Source organism: Camelus dromedarius, chromosome 1 (assembly GCF_036321535.1).
Source record: "Camelus dromedarius isolate mCamDro1 chromosome 1, mCamDro1.pat, whole genome shotgun sequence".
In the NCBI taxonomy this organism is placed as follows: domain Eukaryota; kingdom Metazoa; phylum Chordata; class Mammalia; order Artiodactyla; family Camelidae; genus Camelus; species Camelus dromedarius.
This window is the reverse complement of record NC_087436.1, coordinates 60432906-60449109: the sequence shown is the minus strand read 5'-3', so window position 1 is coordinate 60449109 and position 16204 is coordinate 60432906. Positions and strand designations below refer to the sequence as shown.

At 36.0% G+C, this 16204-nt stretch overlaps 2 protein-coding genes across 5 annotated transcripts in view; one reads left to right on the top strand and one right to left on the bottom strand.

The window, feature by feature from the left end:
• The window catches only part of SNCA (synuclein alpha), a 232365-nt gene that overhangs the window by 168072 nt on the left and 48089 nt on the right, over positions 1-16204 (bottom strand). The window lies entirely within an intron of this gene.
• Positions 1-16204, top strand: part of MMRN1 (multimerin 1) — a 68661-nt gene that overhangs the window by 10867 nt on the left and 41590 nt on the right. Inside the window, exon 2 of the mRNA XM_010999746.3 lies at positions 1441-2272. Within this exon, the coding sequence (XP_010998048.2) occupies positions 1686-2272 (587 nt within the window). The 5' untranslated portion in view covers positions 1441-1685. The remainder of the gene's footprint in view (positions 1-1440; positions 2273-16204) is intronic.

Here is a 16204-nt window from a genome sequence, read left to right as displayed (position 1 = left end):
AATTCAGGCTTTGTGGGATTGTTCTGTGGTATATCCGAAAAACAGATGCTTCGTACTCCATATGAAAGTCAACTGGAGTTTCTGCTGATGAATGTTGGTTGTAGTTTAAATAACCTCATATTATATACTCTCTAATATGTCAACAAGATGCTTATGTAAGTGAACGGCAAAGATTAAGGGGAGAAAAAAGTATTAAGACCAAAAAGTCAGTGGTTCAGAGAAAAAATAGGTCTTGTTTCAAATCCTGGTGTCCTGTATCTGGGACTAGAGACAATACTATATACTTATAGTAATATATAACCAAATAGTCATGAGGTTTCCAATTTTCCAATTCTGAAAGAAAACATTCCATGACTGAATATTTAGCAGGAACCTAATGCCTGGCACAGAAGTTGACAGAAAGATTAATTATACATACATCGAGCCTTCAGATAACATAATAGACCATAGCAAATTGAGAGCCAAGAATATTCTTGCTTTATAATCTCAGTACTTAAGCAAGTATCTTGCTGAAGCTCACTGAGGGTTTGGGTAATTACTGAATGAATGAAGGAAGGAAGGTCTGGATGGGTGAACTGTTCTAACTTGTTATTTATATGTCTGCTATGGAATATTTTACAGATGAGAGAGCTTGATGGAAGCTTGAGAATCAGAAATTTGCTGGAGTAGTGAAATCATAAATTCCATGAAGCATCTCAAGTGGGAAAACAACCATAGAAAAGTCTTTGATTAATTTAGTTCTCTACTATCTGCAGGGGGTGTACTTTTGTACTGCAATATAAGTACAAAGCCTTACATATGATCCATGTTTAATTTATTTTCATGTGACTCCACTTTTTCTTCATCCATTCCTTAATGGTAAAATACTAATTACCTCCAACCACTAGAATATCAGGATTAGAAAATAGAAGAACTAAATTTCTGATTATCATTCCATTAATTGGTTCTGATAGAAGTTTTAAGAGCAAAATTTAAAGTGAATTTTTTGTATACTGACATAATTCAATAATTTATGCTTTTATCATCATCATTGAGATTAACTTCAAATAATGCTACTGCAGCTGAAGTGTATATACAAAAATAGGGGTATATATTTTTTTCATAATTCAGCCTGTGCTGCATGAAAGAACAAAGACACCATAGATGAGTTTTTGTTTGTATGCATGCATATACAGCCTTGAACAAAATGTGGCTCTCTGGGTGGGGCACAGGGGAAAGGAAGTGTTACAAAATTTTTTCTCAATTTCCTTGTAGAGTAGAACAAAATGTTAAACTCCTTCATTCAGCCTATGCAAACAAAATTCCATCGTCAATGTGAAATTTCTCTTCAAAGTCATCAACACATGAAACATGAGTGAACCTAGGAAAGGAAAATTACTTCATGTTTTTCCCATGGGTTTTCCTGATAATAATTGCCTGTGTTTTCCCATTTACCCCTAGCTTCATCAGACACCCTTCACTGCTTCCACAGATCATCCTACCAGGGGTCACAGATCACACAAAACCTCAGAAACAGGAAATCAAACTTCCTGAGTCCACTACAAAACACAGAAACCTGCTTCCTCTACACATCTCAAACTGGCAGAGCTCTGTCTTAGCAGATCCAGTGTGGAAGCAGCTGTCAAAAAAGCCAGAAGGATCTTATCCCCTAACTTCACATAGCTTTCTTGCTTCAAGCTGCTGAGATGAAAGGAGCAAGGCTATTTATCCTGCTTTCTAGTTTATGGAGTGGGGGCTTTGGGCTAAAGGACACTACACAAACTTGGACTATACCAGAGGATGAGAACTCCCAGAAGAATGTGACCTCTACTTCAGTTCCTCTAAGCAGAATACAAAGTCGCCAGATGCTGCCGACCACTCAGACCACATCTGCTGAGATGGCCACAGCTCCTGAGGCCAGTGCCTCTGAAGAGGGTCTTCTGAAATCAACACTGCTTCCCCCGGAGACAAGCACATCTCCCAAGGCTGTGAAAAACCAAACGCTCGCGCCCACAGAGAAGCCAGAAAGGGTGCTGAAGTTACAAACTCCTGCCCTCCTGATCAGCTCTAGCATCAAGTTCAGTCCTAAAGCAGAGTCTGTGGTCCTTCCCAACTCCACACTGAAATTTCTTCAGAGCTTTGCCAGAAAGTCAAATGAACAAACCAGTTCTCTAAACTCAGTTGGAGGTGTGGGAAATCGATCCCCACGGGAAACATACCTCAGCAGAGGTGACGGCAGTGGCAGCCAAAGAACCAGCTATCAAAAACCAAGTTTTGAAACGACTAGAGGAAAGTAAGGACCATTCTTTTTTTCTTCTTTCTAACTATAAGGTTTATAAGATTACAGGCTAACAATTAAACTATCTCAGTCCCAGAAAACGATTTCATGTTCAAGATGAAACCGGGTCATATTTCAGTTAGGTCAGGTAATTAAGTATTACCTTATCTAACAGGGAAAAGATGAATAAACAAAAGGCAGCAATTTGTTGTAATTGAAGAGGGTGAAGTCACTAATAGAGGTGCTTTAACTGGGGATAGTCACTAGCAATGTACCACCACAGTGACTGTTAATTTAATTAATTCAACTCAAGGGTTTGTTGGTTGTGCTCAGAACTGGGTTGGAAACCTGGCTCCAGTGCTATCTAGATCCATGACTTTGTGCAAGTCAATTGATCTCCCTGAATCTCAGTTTCTTCATTCGTAAAATACAGATATGATATAGTGAGTACCGATAAAAATACCAACTTTGCAGGGTTATCATGCAAGATTCTAATTAATGAACTGTGCCTAGATGCATGCTTCTCACAGAATAGATGCTCAACAAACCATATTTTACTAGTACTGTTACATTGAGTTATGCCATCATCAGGAATGTGTTGAATAAAAAAGACAATTTTTCAAATTGATTTTGATTTAAAATTAGAGAAAATTCAATCTGAACTGAAGCAAAATAATAACGCTTATAAGAGTATCATTAAAAAAGACTTTCAAGAGGACCAAAAAAAAAAAAAAAAACCCAACAACAACAAAACAAAAACAAGGAAAAAACTTGTGAAAAATGCAAGTCAGCGTTTTATTCATTTAATGTTCAAAGTTATTTGCATGTTTGGAATACTAAAGGTTTAGTATTATGAAGTTGAAAGCTATGCCTTTTACCTGTAATAAAATAGTTTCAAGACACCAAATAATGCCTTGGGAGCTTGAGTTAAACACCTGACTAACTATATAAGATAATTTATGTTAATAATAGCAACTTGCACCTGCTATGTGCAAGATGGTGTGTTAACACTGTTGTTCATATAAAGAGGAGGGGACACTGGGAACAATATAAGCCAATAGAGTCACATTTATGTATTATTTGTTATTCAAATCCATTTTTCACTGTACTTCAAAGGATATAGAATTTTTTAATATGAAAGTGAATCTGATTTTAACTAAAAGCTTCTTAACTTGGTGGAATTTGGAACAATTTACTGTAAAAGAAATGCTACAAATTGTAAAATTTGGGTAGACTTTGTCTATAACAGATCTTTTAACAGATATAAATTAAACTTTCTCATGTTTAGGAACAATAGAATGTGGTTAGTTAAATAATAGTAACAAATGTCATTGAGAGCCTTTTCTAAGTCATTGGCAAGATCATTTCTATTAATCATATTTTGTTAGACTCCACAATTTTTAAACCCAATTATATAGAACTCTTAGGCATTCACAGGAAATGATCTGCACTGTTTAGTGATGCTGTCGTCAAGAGATTTTTCAATAGAACAGTAAATACGACCAAAAGAAGAGGATACTTTAAATTAAAATATCACTTAAACTTTACAGAGCATATAGAAAGTGGCATATGGTTGTTTCAAAATCAGAACTAGTGATTGATAATCTGATGAATATACTAGTTTTTAAGTAAATGCCAATTGTTTTATCCAAAGTCCTCACTTTCAAAGCTATGAACCCTTATTTATTTGATGATTGTTTATATATTGCCTATTATGTGCCTAACACTGTGCTCATCCCTGGGGTTACATAGAATTTTTTAAATAAGAATAATTCCTACTTCCAAGGAATCTGTCATTTAAAAAGTATGCACTGGCATATCTATTAGATTTTTCAAATTTCAATATGTGTTAGAAGGACATTCAAGGTGTAACTTGATGAACAGAGCTTCATCCGATGGATTTTCCAATGAAAATAATTTTAAATTATTTATAGAGAAAGTACAAATGGTACTTAGAGATTCTACAACCTGAGGTCCTAGAGATCTGAGGTTTTCTTTTAGGAACCCTTTCCAGTAAGTCCCAACTTCTTACATATTCAGCCATGCAACTGATAATGGTATTAGAGAAAACTTAGGTCCATCTCATATGGACACAATGCTGATGCAAAGAAACCTTGATAAGGTCAAAAGAGGTTTTTTATATTTTTATTTGATTAGCAAATAATAAGAGCAAACACTTTGTGGCATTTGTTCCTAGTACTGTACTGGGTTCTGAGTAAATATATCTGTGTACCTATATTTTCAATTATTTCATCACTACCATAATTCCATGATGATTCTGTTATTATTTCATTACAGAGAGGTTAAGAAACTTAACCAAGGTCACTCAGCTAGTAAGTCTCAAGGTAGAAATTCCAACTCTGGCTGGCTGGCTTCAGAGACGTAGCTCTCAGTCCCTCTGTTACATTCCTTCAGCAAATACAGTCTATTATCCCAATTGGGAAAAGAAGACTGACCAGTTTGTTTCCCTGTCTCGGAGCCTTCAGAGGCTGTTCTTTACCTCTAGCATAAAATCTAGACTTCATACCAAGTTCATCACACAACACCATCCTTGACCGGGCTCCTGCCTACCTCTCCAGCCTCAGCTTCTGTGACTTTCTGGCAGTTAAAATGTGTAGTTCTCTAGTCCATTACACACCATTTGTTAAATTTATCTTTGTTCCTTGTTTGTCCCCCTGGTGGGCATGGTCTTCCTTTCCCATCACCTGCTTCTTTTACACCTAATAATACTTCCAGGACGCCTTCTCAGGCTAACTTAGGTGGCCCCACTAACTGTTCACATAGCTCTCTTTGAATCTGTCTATCAGCACACTTACAACAGTGCACTGTAATGATAGAGAACTTGTGATTTCCTTATGTACAGGGACACATTTTCAGTGCTAGTAAAGCCTTAGGCTTACAGTGGGTACATGATATTTAACAAACTGAATGTAAAATCTATGGACCAATATGCAAATACAAAGAAGAATCCTCCTCGAAGAAAAATTCTTGTTTCTTTATGATAAAACCTGGTTGATTTGGGATAAACTCACCTTAGGTTTTGGGAGTTTTTTCCCCTACTACTCTTGGCATTTTTATAGTGATTCTAAGTAAAAGGAATACTTATGTCAATAAGTGACTGATTATTGGATGGATCTGGAGTTCAAAACAGAGATCAAGGCTAGAGAGACAAATTTGGGAGATATGGTCTCTATAGAAGTATGGATGCTCAGTTGAAGAGGGTTTTTTGCTGTTGTTGTTTTGTTTTTTTTAAAAAGGGAGGGGAGAGAGAGCACACATCAGGGCTAGACCAGAGAGTTTCTCACTTTTTGTTGTATTTTAGTTTGTATACAGAATGGTCATAAATATGATAAAATGTTAATGAAAGGGGTCAGAAGGGAAATAAAAGTTGAATATGAAACAAGATGAATATTTTATTTGCTGAGTTTAATGACTTGATTTCTTTTAGAATTTCATTTGTTCTTTCTATCATCTACATACTTGCTTTATGAACAAATAGGAGGCTTGAATTAAATGAATTATGATTTCTAATATAATGTCTAAAATGACAAGTTCTACTATAATTCTTTTATTGGACCAAAGTCTTTTATTAGACCACTTGTAAATAGAAACTGTAAATACTATAATTTTAAAATTTAATGGTTTAAAATTACAAAAACAAACCATTGAATTAATTCAGTGGCCTATTATAATATGCATTTTTTCCTGCTTATTTCTGTGAATTGTGAGTAGGTTTTAGATGTAAAAAATCTGGTCAATTAAACTCATGCTATCTTAGTCCATTCAGGTTGTTATAGCAAAATGACAGACTGGACACCTTATAGACAACAGAAATTTATTTCTCACAGTTCCAGAAGCTGGAAGCCCAGGAGCAGGCTGCCAGCATGGTCAGTGAAGCCCTTTTTCAGGTTCCTGGCTTCACATTGTATCCCCACATGGGGGGAGAGGGGAGGGGTTCTCTCTAGGGCATCTTTTGTAAGGGTACTAATCCTTTCATGAGCGCACTACCCAAAGACCCCCTCTCTCAATACTATTATAATGGTTATTTGGATGTCAACATAGGAACTTTTGGGCAAGGGCACAAACATTCAGCCTATATCATGTGTAGTTTGCAAAGTTCTTATCAAGACCTAATAACATCCAAAGGGATTATTCTCACATGCTGTAAAATTCTAAAACACATTATTATATTAAAGAGTATTTTTTATGTCCCTGAGAAATAAATGCATCTACTACATTACTGCCCGTAAAAACACTAAATAAAGTATATTCTGTATCTGAATTTTTTCATTAATAATTTCCTTCTATTTCTTTGATATTTCTACTCACTAAATTGCTGAACATATAAATACATACTATATTATACATACTATATTATACATACTGGAATTTAACAAGTGCTTATATAGTGCAGGTCATTAAATGACAAATGTTTATATTTCTACACCTGATATTTATTTAAATATGAAAATGTTAATTTAAAATGTATTATTTGGGGGAAACGTTAAGAGTCAGTATCCAAGAACAAGTGATTTAAGTGAAGAATTACACATCACAGCATCTATTAGCCTGCCTTTCCAGAGGCTCTGTGGTCTGCACGCTGGGAAAGTCTGACACCTACTGGAATAGAAACAGTTTACAATGTCCGTGAATATGATGAAGTCACAGTGTGGAGAAAGGAAACAGAAAAAAATAAAAAATTTTCAAAAATTAAATTAGGTAAAATAAAACAAATTTATGAAAAAAATTGTTTTAAAATAACTTTAAGAATTGCTGCTGTTACATGTGTAATGCATGTTATACGTATCTAATTCAATATACCACTTGAAACGTGCTATTATTGGCTTTAAAACTTGGAAAATAGATTGGATCCCAAAAGCAAACCCCATGCATATCCTAGGATGGGGACACATTCAGCTCATTCTCCTAAAATTTTACACTGAGAATATTGTCTGTACACAGTAACTTGTGACCCTGAGGCACTGTACAGCACCTGTCATCAAAAAACTCAGTGACATTCACCCTACTGTGCCCACTGTGGAAGGCAAATCAGTAATGCCTGACAAAAACTTTTTATTGCAAAAGTTGATATATAAAAGGGGTTTGTTCTTAAAACCTTAAATAACCAGAAAAGTGTCAGAAGTTCCCCATGATCTGAGCTTTTCATGATTGCCTCTCAAAATTTGTTTCAAATATTTATTTACATGATTCTTCTATAAAACTCATACTTTTATCCAGTTTAAATACTATACACAATTTTGAAAGAGGATGGACTATATAGAGGTATTTACACTAAAATGAAATTAACTACAATTTTTTAATTTGAAAATAGTCATTTTCTTAATGAGATTAGTATCGAGACAGACTTTTTTTGGAATAATACAAAACTGAATATAAAAGTCTAATGCTTTATTTGTATGTGCTTTACACGTTAAAATTTTTTGTACTAAATTTAAATCTTTACTTCTAATTTCTATTATTTCTTCTTTCATATTGTGTGTATTTCCTTTGGGCTGCTTTCTCATTCATGACTGGTGAACTACATGTAAATCCTAGTCTCTCTCAAATTACTAATTTCTTCTTAGTTTGGTTTAAAAAAATAAATATTCTTATAAAATAGAGATTACATAACATTTGGGGAGGCTTTATGTTTGTAACTGCTTAAGACTATAGAGACATCTTGAATATATTCCTTCTGAGAGCTAAGCTCATTTATTATCATTTATACAGTGATAGTGTTCTTTAATGGTTTTCTGGAAATTATTATTGACCTGATATAAATAAGCAATTATGGTTAAGATAAATTTATCAGGTCATTAAAGAAGCAAGAAAGGAACCGTCTCTACTTGTGTATGAAGCAAAAAAAAGAAAAACGGAGATATTTAAATACATGTATATGTATGGATATCTATTCCCCTTCACAAAAAATCCTACTGAACTCTCTGAATTATGTAATCATTATCAGCAGCAGCAAGTGTTTTATATATGTTATATTAAGTCATTTAATCTCACAACAATCCCGTGAGGTAGGTAATATTATTGCATTTAGTGTATAGATGAGGAAGCTACATTTAATGAACAAGCTAATGGCTAATAAGTTGTGGAGTCAAGGTGTAAAAGCAGGAAGTCTGGCTCCAGCACCAAGTCAACAACTATGTTCCAGGCCTCTCTATTCTGCGAAAATTTTTCTTTATTATTTTGTTTCGCTTATGCGGGTATCCCCACTCCTGCTCCTCTCCTTTCGTGTAATTCAACAGTAGGAACAAAAAAAAAAAAAAAAAAGAAAGAAAGAAAAGCTCCAGACACAGAAAGGCACACCCTTCTTCATATGGCCCCGTGTATGGAGTAACAGAAGAGAATGAAAATCTCGTTCAGTGGGCAACCTGTCGTCCTCAGAAATGACCTTCTAAATCTGACTTAGGGCGGAGAGAGCATGTATCTGTGATGGCTACGCAGCTGGGAGGAACCCCTCATTTCCCTTCTCTCTTCTCTCTCTCTGTCCCTTTACTGCTCTCCTTTGTCTATCTTTTCATTTTGTCCTGCATTTATTTCTTCCTCTTCTTCATCAGCTACCTCTGATTTTGGCAAGAGGCATGCAAAATGATGTAGAGCTTCCCATGGTAATTTTCTTCAGAATGAATGGATTTATTTTTATTGTGGTAAAATGGACATAAAAATCATAAAAATGGTAAATTTTGTGTTAAGTGTGTAGTTCTGTGGCATTAAGTATATTTATGCTGTTTTGCAGCCATCACCAACATTCATTTCCAGAATTTTTTCATCTTCTCAAAATGAAACTCTGTACCCATTAAATGAGAACTCCCTGTTCCTCCTGCCCTCTCTCCAGGCCCTGGCAACCACAATTCTAATTTCTGTCTCTATGAATTTGACTATGCTAGGTACCTCATATAAGTGGAATTATATAGTATTTGTCCTTCCATGACTGACTGACTTCATTTAGCATAATGTCTCAAAATTCATTCATCCATATTGTAGCATGTGACAGAATTCTCTTCCTTTTTAAGGCTGAAGAACATTCCATCATAGGTAGATAAGCAAGTAGGTAGGTAAGTAGACAGACAGAAATCACATTTTGTGTATTTATTCATCTGTCAGTGGACACTTGGATTGTTTTCACCTTTTGGCTGTTGTTGTCTATGGTATTTTACTGATGCTTTTGTACAAGGACAGTGTGCTGGGGAGAACATTTCCTCTGACTGCTGATCTCTGAAAGCTGTTCTCTTCTTACAAACCCAGAACACTTCTTTATCCTCAAGGACTTAGTAATTGAACTACTGGACCAAATGAGACTTTATTTGAATGTTTTTCTCTCCAATTATTGACATCAACAAAATTAGGTTTGTTAGGATATAATCTTGCCTTTAGAAAATTATTTCCTCTTATAACAAATTACTTTTTACTAATTTATTTTTTAAAAAAGATACAGATAATAACTGGTCACATATGTTGGGCTGGTTATAGACTTGAGAAAGAAAACAGCAGGTTAGATTTACAAAAGTTATTGTCATTAAAATACATGACTACCTTTGATATATTTAGAATACATTTATCCCAGTTATCGTCATTGAATTTGGTAGGGATTTGACTGCTATGCAATTGAAGGGGTTAGTGTGCGATGATGTACTATCCTGTAATTTGATAATTTTACTGTTAGTAATGTCAAACTTAGCTCAGATAGGTTTCTGTTGGGATATATTTCCATGCAACAGTAGACTTATAATTAAAACAATAGTGGTCCTCATAAGATAAATTAGTGACAACATGAATGAATTATTCTCCTTTAAAAGATTAATTAATATTTTTCTGTCTAATAAAATCCCACAGAGAAACTTAGTCCTTTCCCTCAGGCATTTATGAATTGACACACACACACACACATATATATTGTTGTCATTTGTAATTTGTAGTCACCTTTAGGTACAAGGTAAAGAAATGATTATTTGAGTTCGTACATTTTCTTAAATGGGGGAGGCACACGTGGATGTTAGGGAACTGTGGGAATTTGAAGGGAGAGTCACCAGATAATCCTTTCACAAGTAGCCTTGCCTACCTTGTTTCGTATCATTTTCCTTTTGCTCCTCACTGAAACCCTAAGTTCATCTCAATAAGGGCATGACAGGAAACAAAGTCATAGAGGTCCCTAAAAACATAATCTCCCCAAGCACCTAATCTTCAACATCCGAGAGAAAATTACATACCAGTAGCTAATTCATGGTGGCAAATCTGCTAGTTTACCTTGATTTCTAGCGAATATTCTCAAGACTTGGTATTTTCATGCTCTTGTGTCAATTCAAGTCACAGGTTATCAATATAAATTCAATCTTCTATGAAGAAAATGACAAGCAATTTATTAATCTGAGTTCTAAAGACTAGTATAAATAAATAATGCTAATTCTTAGATTGCTGTCTTATTTCCTAAGGAAAATATTTGTCATGGTCATGATTTAATTGAATCCTTTGTTGCTTCAATCCACTCTCAATTCAGGATAAAAATGGATATAATTTTTGGTCAGGGTACACTTCAAATGGCAAATGACCAATTAATGGAATTTCTGTTATTATTTAGTGTTTTCATTGGATTCCTAGAAGACTGGATTTCTAAAATGTTTCAATCAAAAGTACAGTAGATTGTTTACAATGCTTCTCTAAGTTCATTATCCACAAGTCTTCAAGTTGTGTAAGTCAAAATAGAATCCTTTTCTACCTCTTATTCTGTAAGTTCTGCAAGTAAGGCTCGTGTTCATAAATAACCAAAGACGTCTGCTTTTTCCTAGAACAAACTTTTACCTATTAACTTGGAAAATCCCAAGAATCAATACAAGCTTTTTTCAGTACATGTTACTGCACAAAAGCAACAGTGTTATTACCCTGAAAGAGAATCCCAAATGCAGCCTGCTGTTTGGAGGGTTAGGACCCCACGGAAAGCTAGACACTTCAAAGAAACTGCTCTCTGTCTGCTGTAATCAGTCTGGAAAGGTACAAAGGATTTCTAGATTTAAGCAAAATGCTTGTCTGGGATCATCACATTTGCTTTTATACTGCCTGTCACCAGTTCATCATGCTGAGTTTTCTGTTTTTAAACTTATATTTTCAGATTATTTGGCTTTAAAATTGTATTTACATTTTTAACATCCCTTAATGAGCTTATTTCATCGAGAGCATAAACCTAATTATGAGTCACACCAGGAGCTCTTTGACTGTGGACAGTTCTTCCAATTTACACTGGATCAAAGATGGCTGGGACACCAGCAATCTGCTGACCTGCATTTTTGCCTCTCAACTATTTCCGTCATGTGATGGTTTTACTATTTAGGATTTTAAACAACCTCTGCAGGTGAACTGTGATCTATTCTCACAAACAGTATTTGTCTATCCATCATCTTTTTTTTTTTTTTCCCAAAACCCAGGATACATAGGGTCAGTGGTACTTTCCTTCTTCCTGCCTCATATCCACCCTCCATAGTCATTCCACCAATGCTCACGTGACAGACAATTTGTTGGCACTTCTGCTGAAGTTACTCATTCACTGTAATAGGATAATCAGTGGATTTGCATGAATTAATTTTTTTAATATCCCTTTATTTTGGTCCTCTCAACTTTAATTCTTTTATTTTTTGTTTTTATCAGTTCTTTGTTCCACATTATTTTTGCAAGTATCACCATGCTTGAATAAAATGTGCCAGTGTCTTTTTATGTCTTTATGGAACTGAATTTTCCGATTTCTCATTCAAAAGAACTTTGCACAATAAGCCCAATGTATCTGCCCTAGACAGATGAAATCACTGAGTCAACTTTGTTTGTCAAAGACCATTTGATCCTAAGAAGCTTAAATATTCCAAAGAAAATGTTTACTAACTTCATTGGCTCTACTCTGGGGGAAAATGTGTGCCCTCTTTGGTCTTTAATATTTAGGATGATTTCTGCATTGTTTTAATTATAATCAAAATAATTATTATTTTAAGCAGCATAGATTTCTACATCCATACTGATTTAGAGGCATTCATTTCATACTGATTTGAATTTGCAGTGATTTGATTTTACAGTTATATAACATTTCCTTTAATATTAAATTCTGTAAATCATTCTTGCCCCACCCCCAATAAAAAACCTCAATCACAAATGAGAGGGAAGAATATAAATTAAATGTAACAAAATACATATTCACAATAGGGAAAATAATAGAAATAGAAAAGTAAGGAGAAAAAAAAATCATATATAATCCAATCATTCAGTTAACCTACAGTTACTAAGAACTTTCTATAGTTTGGTATGAGATCTTTTGGTATTGCAATCAAAAATGAGGCTGATCTTCTTCTTTTCCTAAATAGTACCTATCCATTCTAATGTCTACTTTCACAAATTAGAGATGTAATTTATTACACATACTCCAAGCACATAAAAACATTTTCCAGATTTCCAGCTCTAGCAACTAGGTTTCACCCATTAGAGTCAGATAATTTTCTTTCTTATATGATTTGTGTAATAACTTATTTTTATGCATTTGCACATAATTAATATTTTCTGTCTTCACTTACTTCATAGTAACATTTAATTCTCTCTCCATTCCCTACAACTCCATTCGCAGCATTAATGTTTATTTTCAATGTAAGATTTCTTGAGATATGGAATATCTTTAAATATCTTTATCATTTTGGATGGTTTCTACCAGGATGCCATCCAAACATAAGTACTTTAATAAAGGCTATATTTGTCTGATCATGACTTTTTTTTTTGTGGCAAATGACTTACTTTGATGGTGTTAAAATTTCTCAGCTTCACTGGAACACAGTCAATTCATATTCCTGTACTATCTTACATGTGGAGGAGACTAAGCATACATGGGTGGATATAAACAAAGTTTTTTAGAAACTGCCTCAAGAAAAGTCATCGATCAATATGCTCTAATTGAGAAGACATGGGGATCAGAAAAAACTATGTACTGATACAACAAGTGTGTACTAGCAAGTAAACTACAGTCAGCACTACTCGCAGGGATTCCCCCTTCACACAGCAGGACCTCTGGAGACTCCAGAGGACGGGTCGAGATCATCAGTAGGTGCTGACTCAGGCAAGATGAGCTTTTTCTGAGGGTTTTCCCTTTGAACCACAATTTTATGTCTCTCCTTATTCTGACATAAAATTCTTATTCTGACATAAAAACCCAGTTTGGTTTTGCTGCAAAGAAGTGTACAAAATAACAGGAAAACCAGTCGAGGTCAAACATTGTCAGCCCACTACTTGTACCTGCCTACTCTTGGTCTGAGGAAAGTTGAGAACCATTGCACGAGGCAACACGGATGGTAGGACAGCCCTGAGTTTTCAGTCTGAGGGTCTATTCTCTTAAGAAAAACAAACACTTAGTCAAGTCTGAGCCCTGTGCTCAGCTGACTGCATTTCCTTCATAGTAGTGCTCAACATAGTTTACTTCTCGGCCAGCAAAAACACAGAAAAGCCTGGAAAAACTGCTGTTCCCAGCCTTCACGGACTGGGCCCAACATCAGCCAATAGTTTTACCAGAAACTCCAGGTTTGTGTGATGCAGCAGTGTTGGCTGCACCTGGAAGACCCACCAGTTCAGGGGAGCTGAAGGAAAGCACTAATCTGGGGCTCAGAGCACACTTTGTTCCTTCGTAGAAGTACCTGGGTACACGAGGGGCTTGCCCCCTCAGCTACTCTCCCCCTTACTGCTGGCTTTGAGAGGTTAGCCAGCTGCTCTGACAATGGAGGTTGAGAGAGAGAGATCCCCAAGTCAAAGGCTTGGTCACTACCCCAGGTTTCAAACCCAAGATCTGAGAACAGTCTGTGGACGCCAATCTCTAGCAAATAGCATTCCCTCACTCTCCTCAAAAAAACAGAGAGAAATCAAACAGCCTCCAGAGGCGTGAGACAGAAAGCAAGACCCTTAGGATTTAAGGACCAGTTCCATCTCCTAGTTATGGTTTCTGGAAAGAAGAAGCCAGTGCAGTAGTGACTGTCTACCACTTGGCTCTGAGAGTTCCTGGAGAAGCCACTGAGGAGAATGAACAGTCTCAAAGATAACCAGCTGGGATTTGAGGGTTCACTTAGGGCACACCAAAAAGCTTTCCATTAGAGGCAATCATCAGGCCTATAGACCAAATGCACGCTACCCAGATGCCCAGGAATCTGTCCAAGCAGCTCCAAGACTGTAACCAGTTTGGTCAGAGGATCCTAATAGTTTTCCCTGATGTGCTGAAGGTGGGCTTGCCTGTTGCAGAGGGGCCTTGGAATGTCCAGGCTGTGTCTCACTCGCCACCTTGAGAAACTTACCCCAATAAGGAGGTGGGTGGAAGAGGCGACTGTATCACCCTGAAGAAAGTGAAGTGAGGAGGCTGCCTTAGATGCAGTCAAAGCTGACTTTGAGAGAGGAGACAGGCTGAAATAACCAAGCCCTCACTTCTTTCTGAGCATGTGGGAGTTTAATCCGGTCAATGACCAAAACATTTTATCTCCCCAGCAGAAATCACAAATAAGCTAATCTAGAAATCTGGGCAATTTCCAGGTCAAATAGGTTCAGTCCGAGGCCTCCATATAGCCCACAGTATTTAGCACAACCATCGATGTTTGCTCCTCCTGGCAGACTTTCCCTTTTAACAGATATATAAAGCTTAAAAGCAGTTTAACGTTAATGGTGGGCTCATACAGAAGAATGTTAAAATTCTCAGTGAGGAAAAACCAAAATGTGTCCAATTGTATAAAGGACTCTTTCCTTGCATAAAACAGGGATCTGATGATTTCCTCCTATTTCTCCTCTCTTTAGCAGAACAAGTCTAACTGTAAAATAATATAACTGAAAGACTCATTCTCGGGCCATCCTTCCCCAAACTCTAGTTGATATTGGGGCCAGGCAGTGTGAACAAAAGGAAATAATTTTCTTTTTCATAACTCCAGTACACCATATACAGTAGTTATATAGAACACCAAGAACATAATAATATACTAATGTCTAGAGAATAAAAGCACAATAAACCATATTGTTATCAGAAAGGACAGGTACTAACAGAACAAAGCACAAACTTCCTGATAGAGTTCTAAATCCAGATGATTCTTAAGTGTTATCTACATTAGACACATTATCTCCATTTTCAAGATCCTTCAGCTTCCTCAGGCCAATCTCTGGATGTATTTAACATGTAAGAGCTGTTTTCAGCAACTCCACTAAAATTTTTTTTAGCAAGTTTTGTTTGGGTTTTGGAAGAGTTTTTGCTTTGTTTTACAGTTGACTAAATGGAGGCCAAATTTGACTAGTGTATTTATTTAAACTGCAAGTAATGGTATAAAATTTCTGTTTGCCCTGATAACTGCCTAAACAATCTCAACCTTCCTTAAATACCTGTTTGTCTAATAACGTCACCCTCACCTGTTTTGTTTCTCTTTAATCTCTGCCTTTTATTAAATCACTCTAAGGCTTTTTAATCCATGCTGGTCACCCATCTGGAAATAGGTGATTTCTCTTAGCTCCCATTTCACTAATTTTACTCCTTAAATTTCCTGTTTATTTTTAACATGCTTATTCTCTACCTTAGACTCACTGGTGTGATCACATTTTTCTTCCTTTATTTCCCTTCCTATTAAATTAGCAAATATACTGTTAACATTCCCCATTTGGGGAAAGTTTTTTCTCTCGAGGTGACTTAGAGCAAAATGAACACCAAGGAGATGTCCTAGGTTGAAATTCCTCTAACTCAGCCACAGTCTTCGGGGGTAGAGTTTCCCTGCCTTACACTTTCTCATTTCACCTTTACCTTCTCGCCCAACAAGGTAATCAGGGCTAGTTCCACTAAGAATACACACCTGTATCAATACCGCCAGGCAATCATATTAGGCACAGCTGTGAACCCCCCTCCAAACAACCATAAGGCAATTTATAGTCAAGGAACAATATCTTCTATCTCTTGAATCAGAGGAC